This window comes from Nanorana parkeri, unplaced genomic scaffold (assembly GCF_000935625.1).
Source record: "Nanorana parkeri isolate BGI_ZX_2015 unplaced genomic scaffold, ASM93562v1 scaffold1010, whole genome shotgun sequence".
Lineage (NCBI taxonomy): Eukaryota > Metazoa > Chordata > Amphibia > Anura > Dicroglossidae > Nanorana > Nanorana parkeri.
Genome location: NW_017307278.1, coordinates 549,168 through 568,815, shown reverse-complemented (window position 1 = coordinate 568,815; position 19,648 = coordinate 549,168). Strand labels below are relative to the sequence as shown.

At 40.8% G+C, this 19,648-nt stretch overlaps 1 protein-coding gene across 1 annotated transcript in view; it reads left to right on the top strand.

The window, feature by feature from the left end:
• The window catches only part of LOC108795815 (cilia- and flagella-associated protein 47-like), a 111,760-nt gene that overhangs the window by 70,764 nt on the left and 21,348 nt on the right, over nt 1-19,648 (top strand). The window contains exons 13-14 of the mRNA XM_018567121.1: nt 5,250-5,354; nt 13,839-13,995. Of these exons, the coding sequence (XP_018422623.1) occupies nt 5,250-5,354; nt 13,839-13,995 (262 nt within the window). The remainder of the gene's footprint in view (nt 1-5,249; nt 5,355-13,838; nt 13,996-19,648) is intronic.

Below are 19,648 nucleotides of genomic sequence, written 5' to 3'. Positions count from 1 at the left end.
TGGATTAGCATTCTTAAGTTCCCTGTATGCCATGTTGCGCTTAAAGGGGGAGTTCAATCCCTTGACATTGAGAGAGAACATTTTAATTTCAGTAGGATCCATTGTGTTGGGTTGGGTGATAGTGATTGCCTAAATGGAGTGCTAATGTTTGTATCCTCCCACACAGGAAGGGGTGCATGGAACTGACCTGGCCTCTGTGGTGACGGGTGTTGTAGAGGAAGACTGGGTCCTGGAAGCGCTGGAGTGTCAGCAGAGGGTGAAAAAGAATGAAGTTGAGTTGGCTCAATCTAAGAGTGAAAAAAACAACGTTAACAAAAACAGTCATATAGACTAACCATGGGGGGTTAATAACCTCCCTTGAAGCATATGAATAAACCATGTGATAGTGCAGTCCAGTTGGTGGGAATATTACCATCTCCTAAGATCGTTAGTATACCTTTATCATCTACTAATAGTTTTGAAGACTATAATATTTCACAATTCCCACTATGATATCTAAGGAGGCGGGGTGGGTGAGGTGAGATCTTATCTAATATATTATAACTTCTAAAGGGACCAGTTTCCTAGGCGTCCGGTCCCGGGAACCGCTCTAGACAAGTGCTTATGAATTGCAGCCTAACCGTTAATATATGGATATCAAATGGGCAACCTATCCCTAACCCCCTGACAGGGATCTCAATTGTTATTGCTCTACAAGAGTTGTCCTGTGTCTTTTCGAACCGGTATGTAATCCCAGTAAGGTGGGGGACCAGTGTCCATGTTCCCCTTGGCCTTGGCCTCCCCACCAGTCTATGAAGAGGGGTTCAAGGGAAATATCGTCCTGTAGCATAGTTCCAGTGAATACAAAGCCTTCTGTCGACCATTGCAGTCTCGGTGAAGAGGGATATTAGCCTCAGCGTGGGCGTCTCGGTGTGGAGGTCTCTCGCGGGCGCGGTGGTCTACGAAAGGGAGTAGTTGTAGTCACATCCATTCTGATATTCCGTTTCCCAGGGGTGACCCTTTGCCTGGTTGGAGGTTCCTGACTCAATTTGGGCAGAGGGTCCCATCCTGGCAGAACTGGGCAACCCAATCGCAGATCCGCGCAAAAGGTGGGTAAATCTTCTGGAACCCTTAAAGTAGCGCTTTTTCCATCTCTCCGTGCTGTGAGGCTAAACGGGTAGCCCCAGCGATATGGGATATTGTTGTCTCGTAACAGTGTTAGCAGAGGTTGTAGTAATCGGCGTTGTTGTAATGTGTACCACGAGAGGTCTTGATAAATCTGGAGAGGGGCCCCCTCAAAGTTTATGTCCGGTATATTACGAGCCTTTCGCAATATTTCCTCTTTTACCTGAAAATAGTGAAGTCGACATATGACATCTCGCGGTGCAGAGGAGGCGCCTCTAGGACGCAGCGCTCTGTGCGCCCTATCTAGCTCCACTTTTTGCAATGCCGGAGTACCAAGCACAGTGTTAAATAGAATTTGCAATTTGGCGTGGAGGTCTTCTGGTCCATCTGCCTCTGGGAGCCCTTTGATTCTCAGATTATTTCTCCTTCCTCTATTATCTAGGTCTTCAACCCTGCGTTGTAGCTCTCGAATTTCAAAGGAATGATCGATTTGTTGCGACTGTATCTTATAAACCACTTTTTTTGTCACCTGCATGTCTTGTCCACATCTGTCACCTGTTGGGCCAATTGCCTGAAATCATCCCGTAGTGATTGTATTTCTGCTTCACATGTTGTTCTGACCTCCTGTATGAGGAGTTTAAAGTCTGTTTTTGTGGGGATGTGTTTAATGTAATCCCGCCATGAAGAGTATTCCGATTCATCAGGTTCAGATAGGAGCGGAGCATCTGTCGTTTCTGTAGCGTTGTGGGGAACCTGCTTTTCTGAAACTGCTTGCTTTCGTGCTGATTGCAGTGTCTCAGTCTGCTTTGGTGTTTGATTTTTCGTGGCCGGTAGGTGGCGCTGTGGCGTAAGAAACGGGGAACTGGGCTGTTGCGATGCCCTGGGTTGCTGCTTACTAGAGGCCCCGGCTTTGAGATTCCTCTGCGGCCTAGGCACGTTGCTTGGCGGTGAGGCCCAGGAGTCTGTAGACGCCGTCGGGGGAGTATCCGGGAGAGGAATCGGGTCCTCCGGGCTCATGGGGAGATCCTCCACCTCATCTACCAGGTGAGTATGCCCGGGTGATCTTCCTACCACGCTATGAGTGGACGGAGGCCCTTCCGTCTCTCTCCCCTCTCCTGTCCCCGTACTTACTCCGTCCTCCGACTCTCCCCCCGATGATCTGCGGCTCATTGGAGATCCATCCCTCTGAGATCCGGATGAGGCCCCGGAGGGAGACCGCGACAGGTCCGATCCCTCCAGCACATGCCGGGAGTGTGCCTCCGCTGTCGACCCTCCACGAGGAGTCCGGTGCTCCGGAAGCGTCATCTTGTGCGCCTGGGTCCCCTGTGGGTCATCCGTGCCAAAGAACGATTTTATCGTCTTTGGCGGGTTTTTTTTTCGTTTTTTGCCGCGGCTGTGCTTTAGAGGACCGGCGGGGTCCGTATTTGCCCATTTCGTCAGGGTAAGGTGGGTGTTAGGCTGCTTATTCTGATGGTCCCGGCGGAGCTCCTAGAAAGTGTGGCTGGTTCAGTCGGCCATCAAGCCACGCCCCCCATAAAGCTCCTTTTAAACAATATACAGGAACATGAGCAATAATAGTTGCCCCTTCAACACTTTATGAATACAGGGTCACCCCATCAAGATTCAATCAGATAAAGCCACAGCAGTGACATATTTCAACCATCAGGAAAACAACAGACATCTTGCTGTCGAAAGAGAAGCTGAGAAAATTCTGTCTTGGACTTCTTGATTCTTAGCCTCCAGATTCAACAACAAACTGAGCAAGTTTGTCTACACTTTGTCTTTAAAGGCTCAGTACAATCTGATCTATACCTTTCCTCCTTTTCAACTCCTTCCTTGACTGCTCTGCAGGATTAAGATGGAGGGCATGCTGGTAATTCTTTTAGCACCAAATTGGCCCAGTAAGGTGTGGTACTTGGGCCACATCAGACTCCTGTCAGACGACTTGTAGGCTCTTGCAGATAGACCATATCTTCTTTCCCAAGAACCTGTTCACCACCCTGCTTTACAGTAACTTGCTTTGATGGCATGTGTTAAGGCTCAGGTCCTAAGAGATAGAAACCTTTCTGATTTGGTGATTCCTACACTCTTGAAAGGTAGGAAGTCTAGCTTCCTCAGAATCTACTGTTGCACATGGAAGGCATACTCTACTTAGTGTGAGGCAAAAAACGTTCATGCCAGGGAATACTCCATGGAATAATTTTGTCTTTTCTTCCAGCTGGTCCATCTTTACATTTGACCCTCAGTACCATTCATGGATAGATTTTGGCTCCTGCTGCCCTATTCCAAAGATCGATTACTTGTCATTCTCCAGTTAAAGGAGAACTATGGGGTTAGGGCTTTTCCCCATAGTTCTCCGAAGGGTAATGGGAGTAAAAAACTAGTGTCCCCCCGTTACCCAAAGCTCAGTATACCGCGTGCTGCAGCTCGTGGTATACTGAGGCGCCGCAGCTGAAACGGATCCCGACAATTATATCTGGATCCACCCAGCTGCGTGAGTGACAGCTGGCTCTGCCTATCTAGAGGCAGATCCAGCTGTACCCTCCCCGTCTGTTCCGCCAGTCAGCACTGGAGGATCGAAGCGGGGAGGGGGGAATCCAGTCCCTCCCCTGTCACGGCTCTCTGCCGTGACAGGATCGAGAAGTGAGCGAACGCCGGTATGTGTTCACTCACTTCCCGATCTACTGAGCCGACCTGTGACAGTTTAATTGTCACAGGTCGGCTAGAACTATGAGGATGAGTGAAAAGCACTCACCTCATAGTTCTCCATTAAGGTCTATATGCAGGGTGTTTCACCTATAGGCACACAGTACAACCAACAGTAACTCTGGGATTTGAATTTGTTTTTTTCACCTTTCTAAAAATCTCCTTTTGAAGCCATTAGGGATATTCTCCTTTCCAGTCTTACACTCAGGGCTGTTTTTCTTGTTGCCTTCACCTCTGATAGACATGTGTCTGAGTTAACTGCTTTTTCTTGCAAATAACCATTCCTGAACTTACAAATGGACAAAGTCGTCTTGAGGCCGAGAACCTTCTTTTTTTCTAAGGTAGTTTCTGCTTTTCACCTCAACCAGGACATAGTGCTTTTATCTCTCTGTCCAGCCTAAATACATCCAAAATAGATTTGCCATTACTGTTTGGATATGGTGCATGCACTGCATATTTATCAGCCACTGCTTCCATTAAAATGCGGACTCTCTTTTTGTCATTGCTGCTTAGATGAGGTTCATGCTCTGCATATGTTTCTTTTGGCCACTGCTGGAAAACCAGCTTCATGTTCTACCATTTCTTTCAGAAAACTCACCATACAAGATTATAGGCAAGGTTCCACCTTTTCCTATTAAGGAGGTCTATAAGTGCTTCTTGGAGTCTGTGCCTGGTGGCAAAGTTTTTACACTGTTGGTGTGTTGGCTTATTACTGTTTTGTTGCCGTTGCCCACTACTCAGTTGCAGGGGCTTTTGGACATCCCATATGTCCAACAATCTATCTCTGAATGAATAAGAAAGAAAACAGGATTTTTGTACTTACCATGAAATCCATTCCTTGGAGTTCATAAAGGGGAACACCCCTTTGTGTTTGAGATCTACACCAAATATTGATTTGATACAAAACTGAAACTTTAATATACTTGAATTATGGCCTGCTGAGAGATTCCAATGGCAGACACAGTGGAGCAGGAAACAGGAAAATCCGGCATGGGGGTTAAATTCACTGATTGAAGGTAAATGATTTTCTTTCCTCAGATTTGATAATTCATGCTAGTTACTGTGTGAAAGCTTTGCTGGGGAGTTACTGTTTCTTTATGACCACTTTTTTATATTTTGAAGTCAAAATATACTATTGGTGACTATTGTTTGCAACTTTAGTTGATGGTGGTGCATTTTCTTCTTTTGCTTCCAATTTTACTGAGCCGGAAGAACAATCAAAATTCATAAATAGCATTCCATTTAGCATAATACAAGGCTAGTAACTGGAGTCATTGTCATCAATAAAGAACATTTACAGTTGTTTATCAGTGTAGCAGACCGTGAATGCTTACAGTACAGAAAGCTTCAGTGGAGCGCATTAATCATCAGCATTGAAGATACTTCAGCAGAGTTGAAATACTGGTACAAGATGACTGTCTGGCTTTTTGTTTTAACAGCTTTTAGTACCACCCAGTTCTACTACTGAAGTGCATGTTCAGTTCTGCCCATCTGCCCTTGGAAAAGGAAATCAGACAGCATCCATCACCTTTACAAACCCACAGGTAGGCTCTTACAATGTGTAAAATAATTATTTATAAATATGTATACCTATCTAAATGCGAATATCATAGTAGCATAAATATTAATTGCAGAACATGGAGATTTGCAGATGTACACAAGTGTTGCATGCACCACAAACATTTTCTTAAAATGAGGTCAGCAGAAGGCATCTTACAAAAACTCTTTAATCCATCACATTTAATAGCAGAATCATCAATAACTCACATGGCACCTGTCAGCTCTTTTTACTGTACATTCCACAAGTCCTAATTATTCCTCACTTGGTAATATTTAAGCCATCATTCAGTCTCAGACATGCTGAAATATTTTGATAATAGTTATATGAATGTGTCATGCAACTCTACTTTATTTCTGTTATTGAACATATATTTTATGGCCAATCTTTTTTAATTGGTCCTCGACTCACCAGCAGCATCTGTTATCAAGAGTTTGAGCATTTGCACACCAGTATTAAACTGGGTTTCTCATTAGGGATGTTTCTGTCCCAGTGTTAGGGCAGCTTCTATGCTATGCTAGGTATACTTTAACTTTCAGAACATGCAGATCATTAATATCTATACTGTAGACTTTGTAGGCACCTTATTTCTTTCATGCAAATTGAGAGATGGTTTTTGTATGCTTACTTTCCACCAAACTTTTTGTTAAAGGTATTTTTGAGTTTTATTACCTAATTAACAGTTGCAACTTTTTCTGTTAACATACCAGATACCTTGTCACTTTTCAGTGATGCAGAGTAGTCACCAAAAATCACAGTAGTTAATGTATATAATTCATAAAAAACATGTCAGAATTGTGCTCTGGCAGTGGTATTATGCGAAAGATAGTCAATAAGTTACATTTCTCCACATTCCGTCCAGTAGGTTTCATAGTGTCACATAATGACTGGAGACAGTTGCTCTTTTTAAAAGACTTTGTTGAACATCTCAGAGATGGTCCCTTTCTGACTGGAACTTAGAATGAGGTAATATTGGATTTCAAATTAGCTTGGCTATCTACCATGTCCTTGTCAGCCACTGCCCCATTCTTTTCAACAACTTGCCATTTGAGGTATTTAAGAGCATTTATAAAACCTGATCGGTGTTCTATTTGGCATAGAATAAACAGTTGATTACTAATATAGTCTCGATTAAATGCCCCAGTTCTTTGTTTTTTTTGTATGACTAAAAGTGGAGTTTTCAGTAGGCGAGCAACTGTTGAAAACACCAACATTTACTGCAGTGTATACTCCATCTTTAGCTGGTGAATTCACAATTGTTGCCCAGGTATTGTGGGTAATATATTGATCTTTGCATAAATTAAGATTTTGGATATATCAGTGTAGTATATTCTACAGTATGATAGTCCAATTGTACAATATCATATGTCTTGTTGCTGATTAATATAAAGCATGGTTTGTTGTTTAAGTATGGGAAATACTTATCTATTATGTCATTCAGATTCATTATTCAATGCTGTGGTCCTGGCCTTTATCACATTTTCTTAGTACAGTGATTACTCTTTTATTCCATGTCCTGACATTAACATTTTTATCCTATTGGAATTTCCCCCATCACCTTCTTGCAGCATAATATCCACCAAACTGACACTGACCTACTGTAGCTGGCTAATTGCATGAATGCTGAAAGGACAACAAATGTTACGTGCTTGAGAGCTGATGGATAGCCATCTTTAACAATGACACTGAATATTCTTTTTTTACTCTTCATAGCTTCTGAAACAACTTTTAACCTTAGAGAAAAATGCCATTGATTTTCTTCCCTTGATTTCACTGATTAAATGTATCTGAGCTGACAGTTCTAGCAATTTAAGGCATCTCATAGCTGGGTAGCTGACTAATCTAAAATCAGCTAATGATAGTTCTTCTATGGTAAGCTTTAACTGTTTCTGATTGTGCCTGTTTGGTGAATTGAGAGTAGCAGCTCTGAGTTATTATCTGCTTCATTTGTTCCTGCTTTAAAGTGCATGACAAGTGCTTTACAATAAAGATCTGGGATCTTCTTTCTGATTCCTGGCCATCTTTTAAATTCCAAAATAAAATATATTTTGACAATGTGAAAGGGAATCAAGAAGTTAAACAAGCATCTTAAACATTTTATCACATTTTCTTTTTACTACATTTGCTTATATCATGTTAATATCCTCTGGGTAAATCAATGTATCATCCCAGAGTATTTCTTTTTACTTTTTGCCTTTTGTGCTTGAAACAGATATTATAGAAATAAATGAGTAGTGTAGTGGTAATTACCACTCCCTCCTAAAAGAATCACAAATGGCTCAATTTACAAAACCATAAACATGCAAGATTTTCATTATCATGTATTATTATTTCTTTTTTTAGCTATGAATGTTTTAGTCACAAATTACATTATACCATACAGGAGACACACTTTTACATATAGGCAATATGTTTGTTAATTGAACCTTAAAAAAATATGATGAAATAAAATATCCAATAGAGTTAAAAAAACATCCATTCTATTAAACTTAGCCTGAAGACTAGTTTGTATGGAACTGTATAGTGCAAAAGCCAAAGGTCATATACAGCAGCAAACTAGTAATATTCCCTTCAAATTCTCTTTTAATTCAGAAATACAACTGATGAATTTGTTTACTATCAATTCATTAGAAGTGTTAATGGGCATGAAGAGTTATTTTACTTTACCTCTCATTATTACTATTTTGTTAGCTTTATTTAGCAGTTTCTATCTGCACTAGTGATTAAAAGCTGCAGAAACAAGTAGAAAAATGCCTGTAAAGGCCTACCATTCAGTAGAGTAAAATCACAGGGTCTGAGCTGCATACCTTTCCTTCTTCTGTGTTGCATGAAATGCTGACCCCATTGCCCCCACACTCTATTTTGACAAATACCTGTATTAGGTGCATCCATATGGACTGGATTTCTTGAACCTGACCACTTGCTTGTTCTGACCTCACTAGTATCCTGCCTGCCCTGACCTTGGCTGTATTATAAATAAGCACATGGTCCACCATATGGTTTTGATGCTTGGCTTTGCTTACCCCCAGTAATGAATTTTGGTGATTTACCTTTACTGCTCTATAGTTCCTAGTTCACCATTGCTGGGGATAAGCCTCCTGTTAAGACCACATAATCCATCATTTACATTTCTGGGGGCACCTCACCTTCACCTGCTGAAGGTGAAGTGCACATTAATTATCACCTGGTCTTAACACAGATCTGACATTTTGGCACACTATGTCTGTCTCTTATCTCACAGACTGTAAAAGCATTGAAAGAGGAGACTATGTGGCCTCTTACAAGGTTAGTGTAAAGTCTAGAAGGCAGAGTGATAGGTGAATTGCGGGGGAGCAAATTAAGTCAGAGCATATACCTGGCCTCTCTCTCTTTTTCTCCATCATCCCGGTATATAAGAAAGAATGTCCAGTCGGGTTCAGATAAATAAAACTTAGGGGTCTATTCACAAAGCTGCTGAAGGATCTAGCCATACCTTCAGCTGATCCTTCGGCTAGCTTGGGCCCCAGGACCCCTTCGGTTCAGTAGAACCGAAGGGCTGCTGTATGGGCTATTCACTATAGCCCGTACAGCTCTCGAAGTTGGCCGAGCGGCTCATATGCTTCGGCTCGACTGAGCCCGGCCGACAGCCTGCTACTGACAGCTGGGCGGAGCCAGCCGTCATCTCACGGCTGGCTCCGGCCACTTGTAGAGACAGATCAGCGTCCCTGTTTACCAGGTAACCAGGGATGCTGATCTGTCATTACACTGAGAGCCCGGCGGAGCCACCGTGATATCACGGCGGCTCCGCTGGGTTCTCAGTGTGTAATGACAGATGTGCGTTCCTGGTTACCAGGTAACCAGGGACGCTGGGATGCCCATCTGTCATTACGATGAGAGCTTAGCAGAGCCAGCGGTGATGTGAAAGCCGACTCTGCTGAGCTCTCATCCTAATGACAGAGCAGCGTCCTAGTAACCTAGTACCTAGTAACCAGGGGACGCTGTTCTGTCATTAGGATGAGAGCTTAGCAGAGCCAGATTTCATATCCCTGCCGGCTCAGACAAGCTCTCATTGTAATGACAGCTGGTTCTGGCCAATAGAAAACAGTTTGGCGGAGCTAGCATTCACTGCTAGCTCCGCCCAATCGGTTTCTATTTTTTCCCACAGAATAGCCGAGCTGAATGCCGCTCAGCTGCATCCGGCTGTTCACTCTCTGCTGTTCTGCATCTATGAGAATAGGCCGAACTCCTTCTGCACTTCGGGTCGGCCGAACATGCTGAGCATGTTTGGCCGACCCGAAGCAAGCCGATGTACGGCTGATTTCAGCCGATGTACAGCTGAAATCAGCTGTACAAGCCTGAAGTGAATAGCCGAACGGAGTTCGGCTCACTTCACTTCTGGGCGGTTATTCACTCGGCAGCCTACAGCAGCTTTGCGAATAACCCCCTTAACCTTTACTCCAAAAATATGTGGCAACTGATAAAGGTTAACTGAATAGATGATTTCTTGTATATTCCAGCAAACTGGTAGAAGATTTCATTTTTTAATGAAGAGCAAAATAACTTTCTTTTGTTATAGGCTTCTGTTTACCAGTGTGCAAATAGTTCCCAAAATTAGGATGCTCTCTCTACCTTCCTTCTAGTTTTCTCATTCCAAGGGTAATTCCTTCCTCAGAAGTACTCATAGGCCCTGCCGTAGCTTGATTTATGCCCATGGAGACAGGGAAAAACCCAGCAATTCAATTGTGGTTCTTTCACCAGACTCTAAATATGCCAACCCACCTGTCCTTATATATCCATTAGCAAGGTAGAATGAGTGACAGGTCTACTGTTTGGTACACATAGGAAAGGACATAGCAAGATATACTTCCACCTTAACAGAGGTTGAAAAAAATCCATCTAGGACCTTGGTTCTATAGGGACAGTAGCAGAATAAAAAGGATATGTAAGAATGGGATAATACATTACACCTTACTTGTAATTCATATGCTGAAAAACCATAGGCTACTATCAACTTGTCACTAAAGTTAATTAGCATAATATTGTTTCATCTTGAAAGTTTAAGTGCAATACATTTGTCTGACAAGGGACACTATAGATGGGCCTAAAAATCATAAATTGTACCATACAAAGCCTAATAACTCCATTCAAACATTGTTAGGAGGCACTAAAGATTACATACATAACAACAAAAGCACAGTCATGTTTTATTCATACAACAGGAGTAGATATTTAGCATGTCGTTTAACTTTTTTATTTATAGCTGAAAATACACCGAGTGGCCAGATTATTATGACCACCTGACGTTTGTAGGCAAATTAGCTATAATTAGCTATCATTTCGCGCTGAAGTTGCTAGAGGGCCAGACCATTATAAATAGGGAAGCAGGTTGTTTACCACGACAGTAGAAGTGATTTTTTTCCTGAAGATATGGGTAAACAACGCGATTTAACAGCCTTTGAACGTGGGATGATTGTTGGCGCGAGCCATGGAGCGAGTATCAACAAAACAGCAGAATTCGTTAAATGTTCAAGAGGGGCTCATTGTTAAAGTGTTTAAAGACTGGACTGTCAACCGAAAATCTGGGTCTGAATGTGCGAATTGTGGCTGTCAGCGACTAATCAATGTTAGGGCAGAACGGAGAGTGGCAAGAGTGGTACAAGACAACAGAAGGGCAACAGTGCAGTGTCAGATTCCTCGCATCACCTTTCAACATCTCATGGAGTCACAACAAAGTCATCTCGTGGAGTTATCTCGTGGCCCAACGAAGTACTGATGGTCGTAATAATCTGGCCACTCAGTGTATATTATGCATTTCATCATTAAGTTGCAGCAACCCATTGAATTTGGAGATTAACTTTTTGCTGTAGCTCATTTAAAATTTACATTTAACACACCATTTACAGTTTAGTGAATTTCACTTAATACTGATAAAAAATATTTCCAAAGAATTGTTCATTGCAATGTCAAATGTTGTGTCCAGAAAGTGGAAATCCAGTATTCCTTGGTAATCCTCCAGTATTTTCTGCTAATTTACTTTCTTTGATGTAAAAACAAAATAAATGTACTATCGAACACTGTTGAACAACATATTTTGATGATGATATTTAGGTACAATTTACAAATAATTTCATATGGCATCATGGAGACAGTAAATCATTTTCTGTTCAGCTGTTTCCAAATATACAATTATGAAGACAGCATCGTTAGGGAGTTGTGGACACAGTAAACATGCTACAATCAACAAACATACCAGGCATGCCCATAAGCTGCTGGCACATCTGTAAAGGTTGTTTGCTGTTCTCATGCACCTGATCCTTAATGAAATTGGCAAAGAAGCTCTTAGGAAATGTGCTGTCTTCACCCAAGAACTAGCTGTTTGTGTAGTTTTCATATTTCAACAATGAAGGATTGAAAGAGGGCAGAAACACTTCCAAAAATAACAATCTGCTCTTCATTTTATATTACTTTTACTTAGTAGTGCATAATAATATGGCAACCAATGACAAAACTACACACTGGGAGCAGAATGAAAGTGTTAATCTGTACATAGCTACTATCACTTTTATTCAGCCACTCACCACAAGAAATTCAATAGGCTGCATACAGTATCTTGAATGGATAAGGAACATTTTAGAAGATAAAATCTTGGAGACTAATTGCTGAATACCTTATGTAATAATGCAAGCCGTATAAAGGCAGGAGATAGACAATGACAGAAAGCCATAACACATGGTTCATATTCTTTTCTAATGCATAATAAAATCTCATGGCACCTGTAAGAAAATCAGTATGTTTCATTGAAATGTAATTTTTTTTTCAGTTTAGATTTTTTTTTCAAATTGCGCTATATTCATTCAAATTGAATGGCTGAACATGTTTCAATAGTCATGTTTTGTTTGGGGGCTGACCTGTTAAAGATTATTGATCAGTTGCTGTCATTCCATGCAGACCACACTAGCTAACAAGTTCAGGGCCACCGGCTGTCAAAGGTTTTAGCTTTTCAACTGCACCTCTATGCATGTGGAGTCAGAATGTCCGATTTACTTATTTGAAGTGGAACAATATCACTTTTTAAAAGCCATAACATATTTTATAGCCACACCAACACTTTCCATTAAACTGACGGTTTTATAACGGCATAAAAAAATTTTGGGAAAATAATTGGAAAAGACATTTAGCTATAATACAAAAAGGCCAAAATCAATGCAAAGCAAATACTAAAATATATATTTGTAGCAACATCCTCATATGTCAGGCCAACATGCCCTTTACTTGAAATAGTAAAAAAAAATTTATGAAAAGATCACTTTTCTTCCAGCTGACAATTTTAAAGGTAATGCTTATAAACTTTTCTAGAAAACTTTAAGCTGATTTTTTTTAGTATTGACATATAGAATGTTTATTATTTTTTCTGAATTTATAGTGCTGGGGACACAATAATTTCCTTTCACAAGACTTAACATTATATCAGCTGCTGAGTATTCACTGTTTTGCAGTTAGCCTAGTTAACTAGAAAAAAAATTGTATAATGAAACAGGGTTCATTAGGTAAAATTGTTAATATTTCCAGCAGCTGGAAATCCACATGTTTAGACATCAGCCATGTACTGTAACCAGGGCTGTTGGTAACCACAAGCACCCATCATTGAGCATCTTTGTACAGGTATAAGTACAGCTATACACAATCATGTTGTTGCATACAGTTTGTGTAAAGCAGCATGTTTAACTGCAATAATAATAATGCACACCTAAGCAAAGTACAGATCTAGTAGTAGGATAATTGTAATTACACATTACTTCTATAAATTTTTACAGGGGCATCCACATATTTTTTTAAATATACCTTCTTACCTCTGTTTTTACTTACTGTTACTGTTTTCTGACTCCCTAACACCCCACTGCATAGCTACACCTAGAGCTCTAGAATCAGCAGCGAGCATGAACTTTTGGGGTCACAGAGCTATAGGTCTGACTTAGCAGACTGTGTGTTCGACCACTACTTCCACACAGAGAGCAAGGGACCTTCCTTACAACATGCTAGCAGAGGACAGACTTTTCCACTCTGACTGTGGATGGTTTCTAAAGAGAATGAACTGTAAGACTTTTCACACCTTTTGTTTTGATGTACTTGGAATGATTTAAACTAAAAGTTTAATTCAGCTTTAAAATGTTTGTGCAAAATTAAGTTTGTGGAATTGCATATTGATAGGGCCTAAGCATCATTGCACATGATTGCTATGCATGTGATGACCCCTCTAGAATGAGTGGAAGAGATAGAGATCACCATAAACCTCCAAAACAGCAAATCATTATATTACACCTGCAAAGTGATATAAGTGCCTAAGCACAGCAAATACGATTATAGCTCTGGAGCTCGTGGGTCATGTGTTTAAGGGGGTCCTTTACTTTGATTTTACACATGCTATTTATCTTTGTTTGCCATGTTCTGCAGGTACATGTTTATTTTCTTGATAAATATTATATCTTATCAGCTTGAAGAGTGGACATTCCATTTGTCTGGCATTGGCCTCATTCCTCAACCCATGGATCCTGCAAGCATAAGTGCTAGAGTTGGCAGTTTGGCCTCCGTCAGCATTTCGTTTAAGAATCCCACAAATGAACATGTTCTCGTTGATGTTATTCTAACTGGTAAAGTATTTTTTTTATTGCCACTTAACAAAAACAGTACAATTATTTTAAAACTGCAATGGATTAATTGAATTAAACACACCACATTGCTGCTAAAGGTTAGACATATAATAATGAGAAAGTTAAAATGTGCATGCTTCACTCTTTAATAATGATGAATATCTCAATACATTTACTGTCTCCAAATCATAATGAAAATTAATAGCCACGAAAGAATACGGATAAAAGTTCTCATTGCAGCAGTTTGAGTTGCTAGGGGTTAAAGGACATTATCATTTGGCAGCTAGAAGGAGCAGCTGCACATTTATTAGTTCCCATAATTGTATTTTCTTTTCACTTGACATCAAAGATAAAATAGTGTGTGTAATAAACTGATTCATAGACAGACTTCTTTTTAAATAAATGATAAAGCAACGTTTATATGTTACATGTTTAAAGTCCAAAGGGTGGACCCATTACATGTTTAACAACTAATAAAGTGTTATAAAAAAATGTTCACGGATTCCAAATCACTTATTAATCTTAATAAATACACAAATATGTTTGCCAGCTCCAGGAGCTTGCTGGTTAAAAAGGACCTTACCAGGCGCTGCAATGCAGTATAACTTGCCATATATATAATATATATTGATGTAAATGGGCACACATGTTCATTTAAGTCAACCTATGAATCTAATAACATAAAAACTATGTGGTGAAATGTAGAGCTGTATTATTGTATTGCTAAAAAACACATATATTTGTGTAATATGACCTTACTAACCAGGAAATAAGCAATGAGCATACACCATGAACTCATAGGGGTCTGCAAGGGCAGCCGAGTGAATGACCGATCTGAAGTGAAGTGAGCCGAACACTGTTCGGCTATTCAGTTCAGGCTGGTACGGCTGATTTCAGCCGTACATCGGCTTGCTTCGAGTGGCTTCGGGTCGGCCGAACATTCTCAGCATGTTCGGCCGACCCGAAGTGCAGAAGGAGTTCGACTCAGCCGATCCAACATCTGGATAGGCTGAGCCGAACCTCCGTCAGGCTTCTCACTGCTGTTCGGGCTATTCTTATAGATGCCGAACAGCAGTGAGTGAATAGACGAATGTCGCTGAGCGGCATTCGGCTCGGCTGTTCTGCTCGGTCCCTCTGAGGGACTGAGCAGAACAGAAAAAGAGTGAAAAAAGTAAAAAAAAGTAAATAGAGAACGATTGTGCGGAGCTAGCAGTGACAGCTAGCTCCGCCCAATAGTTTCCTATTGTCCGGCGGCTCTGCTGCTGTAAAAAAAAAAGAAAAAAAAACTCTCCCGGGTGCTCTGGGAGCCTCCCGCTCCTGGCCGCCAAGGAGAGAAGCACTGATGTCTATTTTTTTCCTTATTCTGACACGAGCGATCTCAGAATAGAGAAAAAAAAAAAGAAGAATTTTCCCATTGAAAAGCATTGGGACATTACTATTGGCTATTTCAATTTGCAATAGCCAATAGTAAACTAGCATTGTACCCGCCCTCTTCTGATGGACCTGATGGGGAACTGCAGCAGAGGGCGGGTACAATGCTAGTTTATATGCACATAAATACATCCTGTATAACAATTATATATGTTTTTACTGGATAATGCCATGCAGCAGTATATCACACCTAACTGATAAAAGAACAGAAGAGATAAAATAGAAACTCATAGAAATGCTTCTATATGTATAACCAATGGTTGCAAGCCTTTGTATATTGCTTGATAGAAACAGATCAACTAGTCTATAGGGGTTTATTCCTTTAACCCTTTCCCTGCCAACAATGTAAGACATACAGCAGAACAAAAACCTTCCCATCTGGCCAGCTCAGTATGTCTTACATTGCTGGCATTCACCCTTCTTCTACTTCTTCACTGACCATAAGCTTATATCAGAAGGGTCTCCCTGACGGTCCTCTCCAAAAGAATGCCTGTCATCAGCAGCTGACAAGCCGTTGATGGCAGCTACTAGTTGAAAATCAGACCCTCCCTTTCTGCCACTGTAACTGCCACTCTGCAGCTTTCTCTGCAGTTAAAAAATAACCACACACACACACACAACATAAATGTGCTTCATAATGTGGTGTATGGTATGCATATGCACTGCTGTGCATTGTTAGAACACATTGCAGTGCTTGATTTTTTCTTTTTTTTTACTTTTTAAAACAATTAATTCAACTTTGTGGCAGCGCATGGCAAAGCCTTGTGACTCATTGCTGTGCATTGTAATATGCTACATTGCAATTAAATGTATGCCTGCATAATTTTATCACAACACACACTAACAATGCACAACTGGTGCTGCAGATCACGCATTTCCACAACACATACTGTAAGTGTGAAGCCAACCTCCAGATTTATAGAATAAGTTGTTTATTTACAGTCTTGTGGTCCGCTTGTTTTTTACCATTTTGCAAAAAAGGCCCAATTTAACATTTAAAAACATTTGTTGATAACTCGATATAGTTTAACCTTTTAGATTTAGTAGGAATCTTGCTAATTTGTTTTTGTATGTGCTGATTTTGTTTTTAGTTTATTTTTATTGAAAATTATGATTTGATAAACATTTGTGCAACTGTGGTTTGACCTAAAAAATGAGCAGTGCCATCTTTCTATTCTATTGGTCCTGTGCTTTCAGAAAATGTATGGTTTGGGATAGGGGTCGAACAATATGGTTTCTCAGAAATGATACCGTTACCGATTATGGGCCACCTTTCAGGCCAATAACTGATATCAGGTACAGATATTCTTGTTACGTCCAGCTGTGGAATCTTGCATCGGCAGCTGAATGAAAACAGCAAGCAGTGGGCCTGATATCGATCAGCCCCTACTGATAACAATGAAGGGAAGCCTCCGTCTTCACCGCGGCCCTCCACCCCATTCATCTGCCATGCATTTATCAAATGTATGCAGGTAGGTAGGAAATATCCTGACATACACCATTTGTATTATTAACTGGAAAGCTTATGCAGGCTTAAGAAAATGAATAACTATACTATGCATACTATTGACAAAGTATGTTATTTTACTTTCCAGCTCTACGGTATTTGTCACCGTAGATTTGAAGTTTAATCTTATATTTTGCATTCCCTGGTTCATCGATTCCCACTATTATCATTATTCTAATACCATTTTTAAATAAAATAATTTTGTTTTCATTACATACCTTTTATTAATAGAAGTGTTCTTCTCTATACAATGCTGGCAAATCATGGCTGGTGGGAGGGTCGTGAGGTTGTTCACATCACAGCTATCTGCCACAGTACTCTAGATCCAAGCTGTGGGATGGCTCTTGGAAGAAGTAATGTAAATATAATACCTTGATGGGTGGATGTTAGTCTGGAGGAGTGGGAATTCCTAGGCATGCAGACCACCGTAGGTAATTTCCACATGTGATGGTAAGCCTTCACAATTGAAAGGACTGAAATCAAATTAATAACAGGGGTGAGTCAAGGACAGTAATGATGGAGATGAAAGTGCTAGATGATGCTGGACATAATCTAGCCTGGAAATGAGGCATTATTTGACTTGTTGCAGCTTCTCAGGGGCGTCTGCCGCGAGGCAAACAAGGCGTTTGCCTGGAGCGGCAGATTCGCTGAGGGCGGCGTTGCTGCCTTGCCTATGACAAAGCTGCACATCCCTGGGGTGCTGTATGAGCAGCGGCGGGTCAGTCAGGGGAGGGGGGATTTTCCGAGAAGCTGCGGGGGAGGGGGCGGCGCTGCTGCCTTGCCTAGGGCAGCAGCAAAGTTAAATACGCCGCTGCAGCTTCTAATGTACATTGTGAAAAGCTCATAGTGTGCAGTGAAGTCAGAGTATACAATTTCAGTATTAGAGACTGTGTGAGACAGAAGGTAAGCCTGGGTAAGTGAAAGCATTGAATCCAAAGCATCAGCTTGATACTTAGCAGGAAATAGAGTTTTAACCACTGGTGCCTGGTGAAAAATCTGGTTTAAAATCACATTCAAACATTTATAGTTATCCCTATAAACATTACATGTAATAATGAAGTGCAATGAGCTTTAGTGACATTTACAACCAATCACAGGTGAGCTTTATTTGCTTTAGTCAAAATAAACTTGTAGAAAATTGATACCTGGATGGTTGCTGTTGGGTTAGAATAGGGGTGTCAAACTCAGTTGCATCACAGGCCGCATCAGCATTATGGTTGCCCTCAAAGGGCCGGTATTATCTGTGAGACTATATAAAGGTATCTACTCTTTATCATATTAAATAATTGCATCTGCTTTCGATTATTACTGATTTTAGTAATAACGTAAGTAATTATTAGTCATAACTAGAAACGTTATTGGAGACTGCCCAGACAGTACTATAAAGTTTCTTGTGGATGATACCAGCAGTGTGCGACCCTCCTTTACAACTGGCATAAAACTGTATTATTCTCATAATTATAAGCAGATGTCCAGAGCACCCTAATCCCCCGTCACATCAGATGTCAAGAGCCCCCCTCCCCCCCACTATCAGAAGTCAAGAGCCCCCCCCTTCCTTACATCACAGCGCACCCCCTTACCTTGTGCTGCTGCTGGGAATAAGCTGGGGCGGAGCTTGGAAGCAAAAAGTGCAGGGCCTGGAGGAGGACCAGAGGAGGGCTGGAGTAAGCTGCCAGAGTCTGCTGAATGCTGAGAACAGGGGAGGCAGAGGTGAGGGGGTTCTGCTCCTCTCTGCTGCCGACTGCTGAGACAAGGTTGAGGGCGGAAACAAAAGGGGGGTGATGCAGCTGCAGGAGAGGTTTGAGGGCCACATGAAATTGCCTTGCGGGCTGGATTCACAGGGCTTGTGTTTGACACATGTGGGTTAGAACATATCATTGCTTTTTGGACCATGTTATCAAATGAGGAATAACATGTAAACCAAACCAAAAAAAGTTTATCTCATTAGATGCTTTAAAAATTTGGAGTATGTATAATGTGTACAACAATGTTTTCTTTCCTGAAATAACTATCCATAACTATTTTTCTTATATCAAACAGGCTGCTCAGTTAATGTAATTGTGAAATACTTTGCTTGTTAATTTTATAGTTATTTATCCTATACAATTGCTATTACATTATAGCAAAAAATGAAGAAATAATAGGGGTTAAACCACAGCATGAACTTTTCACCCACCAAGTTTAATTTAATTTAATTTCTTCTCAGCTCCTAGCAAAAAAAAAAAATTGTGCCAAACAACCCTGAACTAATTTCTCCAGCGGGAAGTCCTAAGGCTTGTATTACTAGGCTTTCACTCTCACTTTCCTTTAATAGATTTTTGGAACAACATCTGCTAAGACACCATTCATTCTCCATAAAGAATGAAGACTGCATACTTGGGCATAAATAAGCGACTGGCAGCATGGGTGCAAATACCTTGGAGTGTAGCAAGACCTGAATACATGATTAAAATTAGAGGTCAAATAGAAGTTGTTTTGTTTTTAGAAACTTTCTGCTTGTGATTTGTTCTTGTAAATGTGATATGATAAGAAAGTATAATGTCCTAAGCTGGCCATCTACTGTACTACTGTGGACTGAACTAGTCAAAATGCTTAATTACACACTAAATAGTATGGATGAGGGAGTCCCCCTGCCAGGCTAATGTGTTCTGTTAGCTGCTGATGTGCTGTTGCTGAAAATGTTAGCACTGACTCCTTCGACAGAAGTAAATTGAA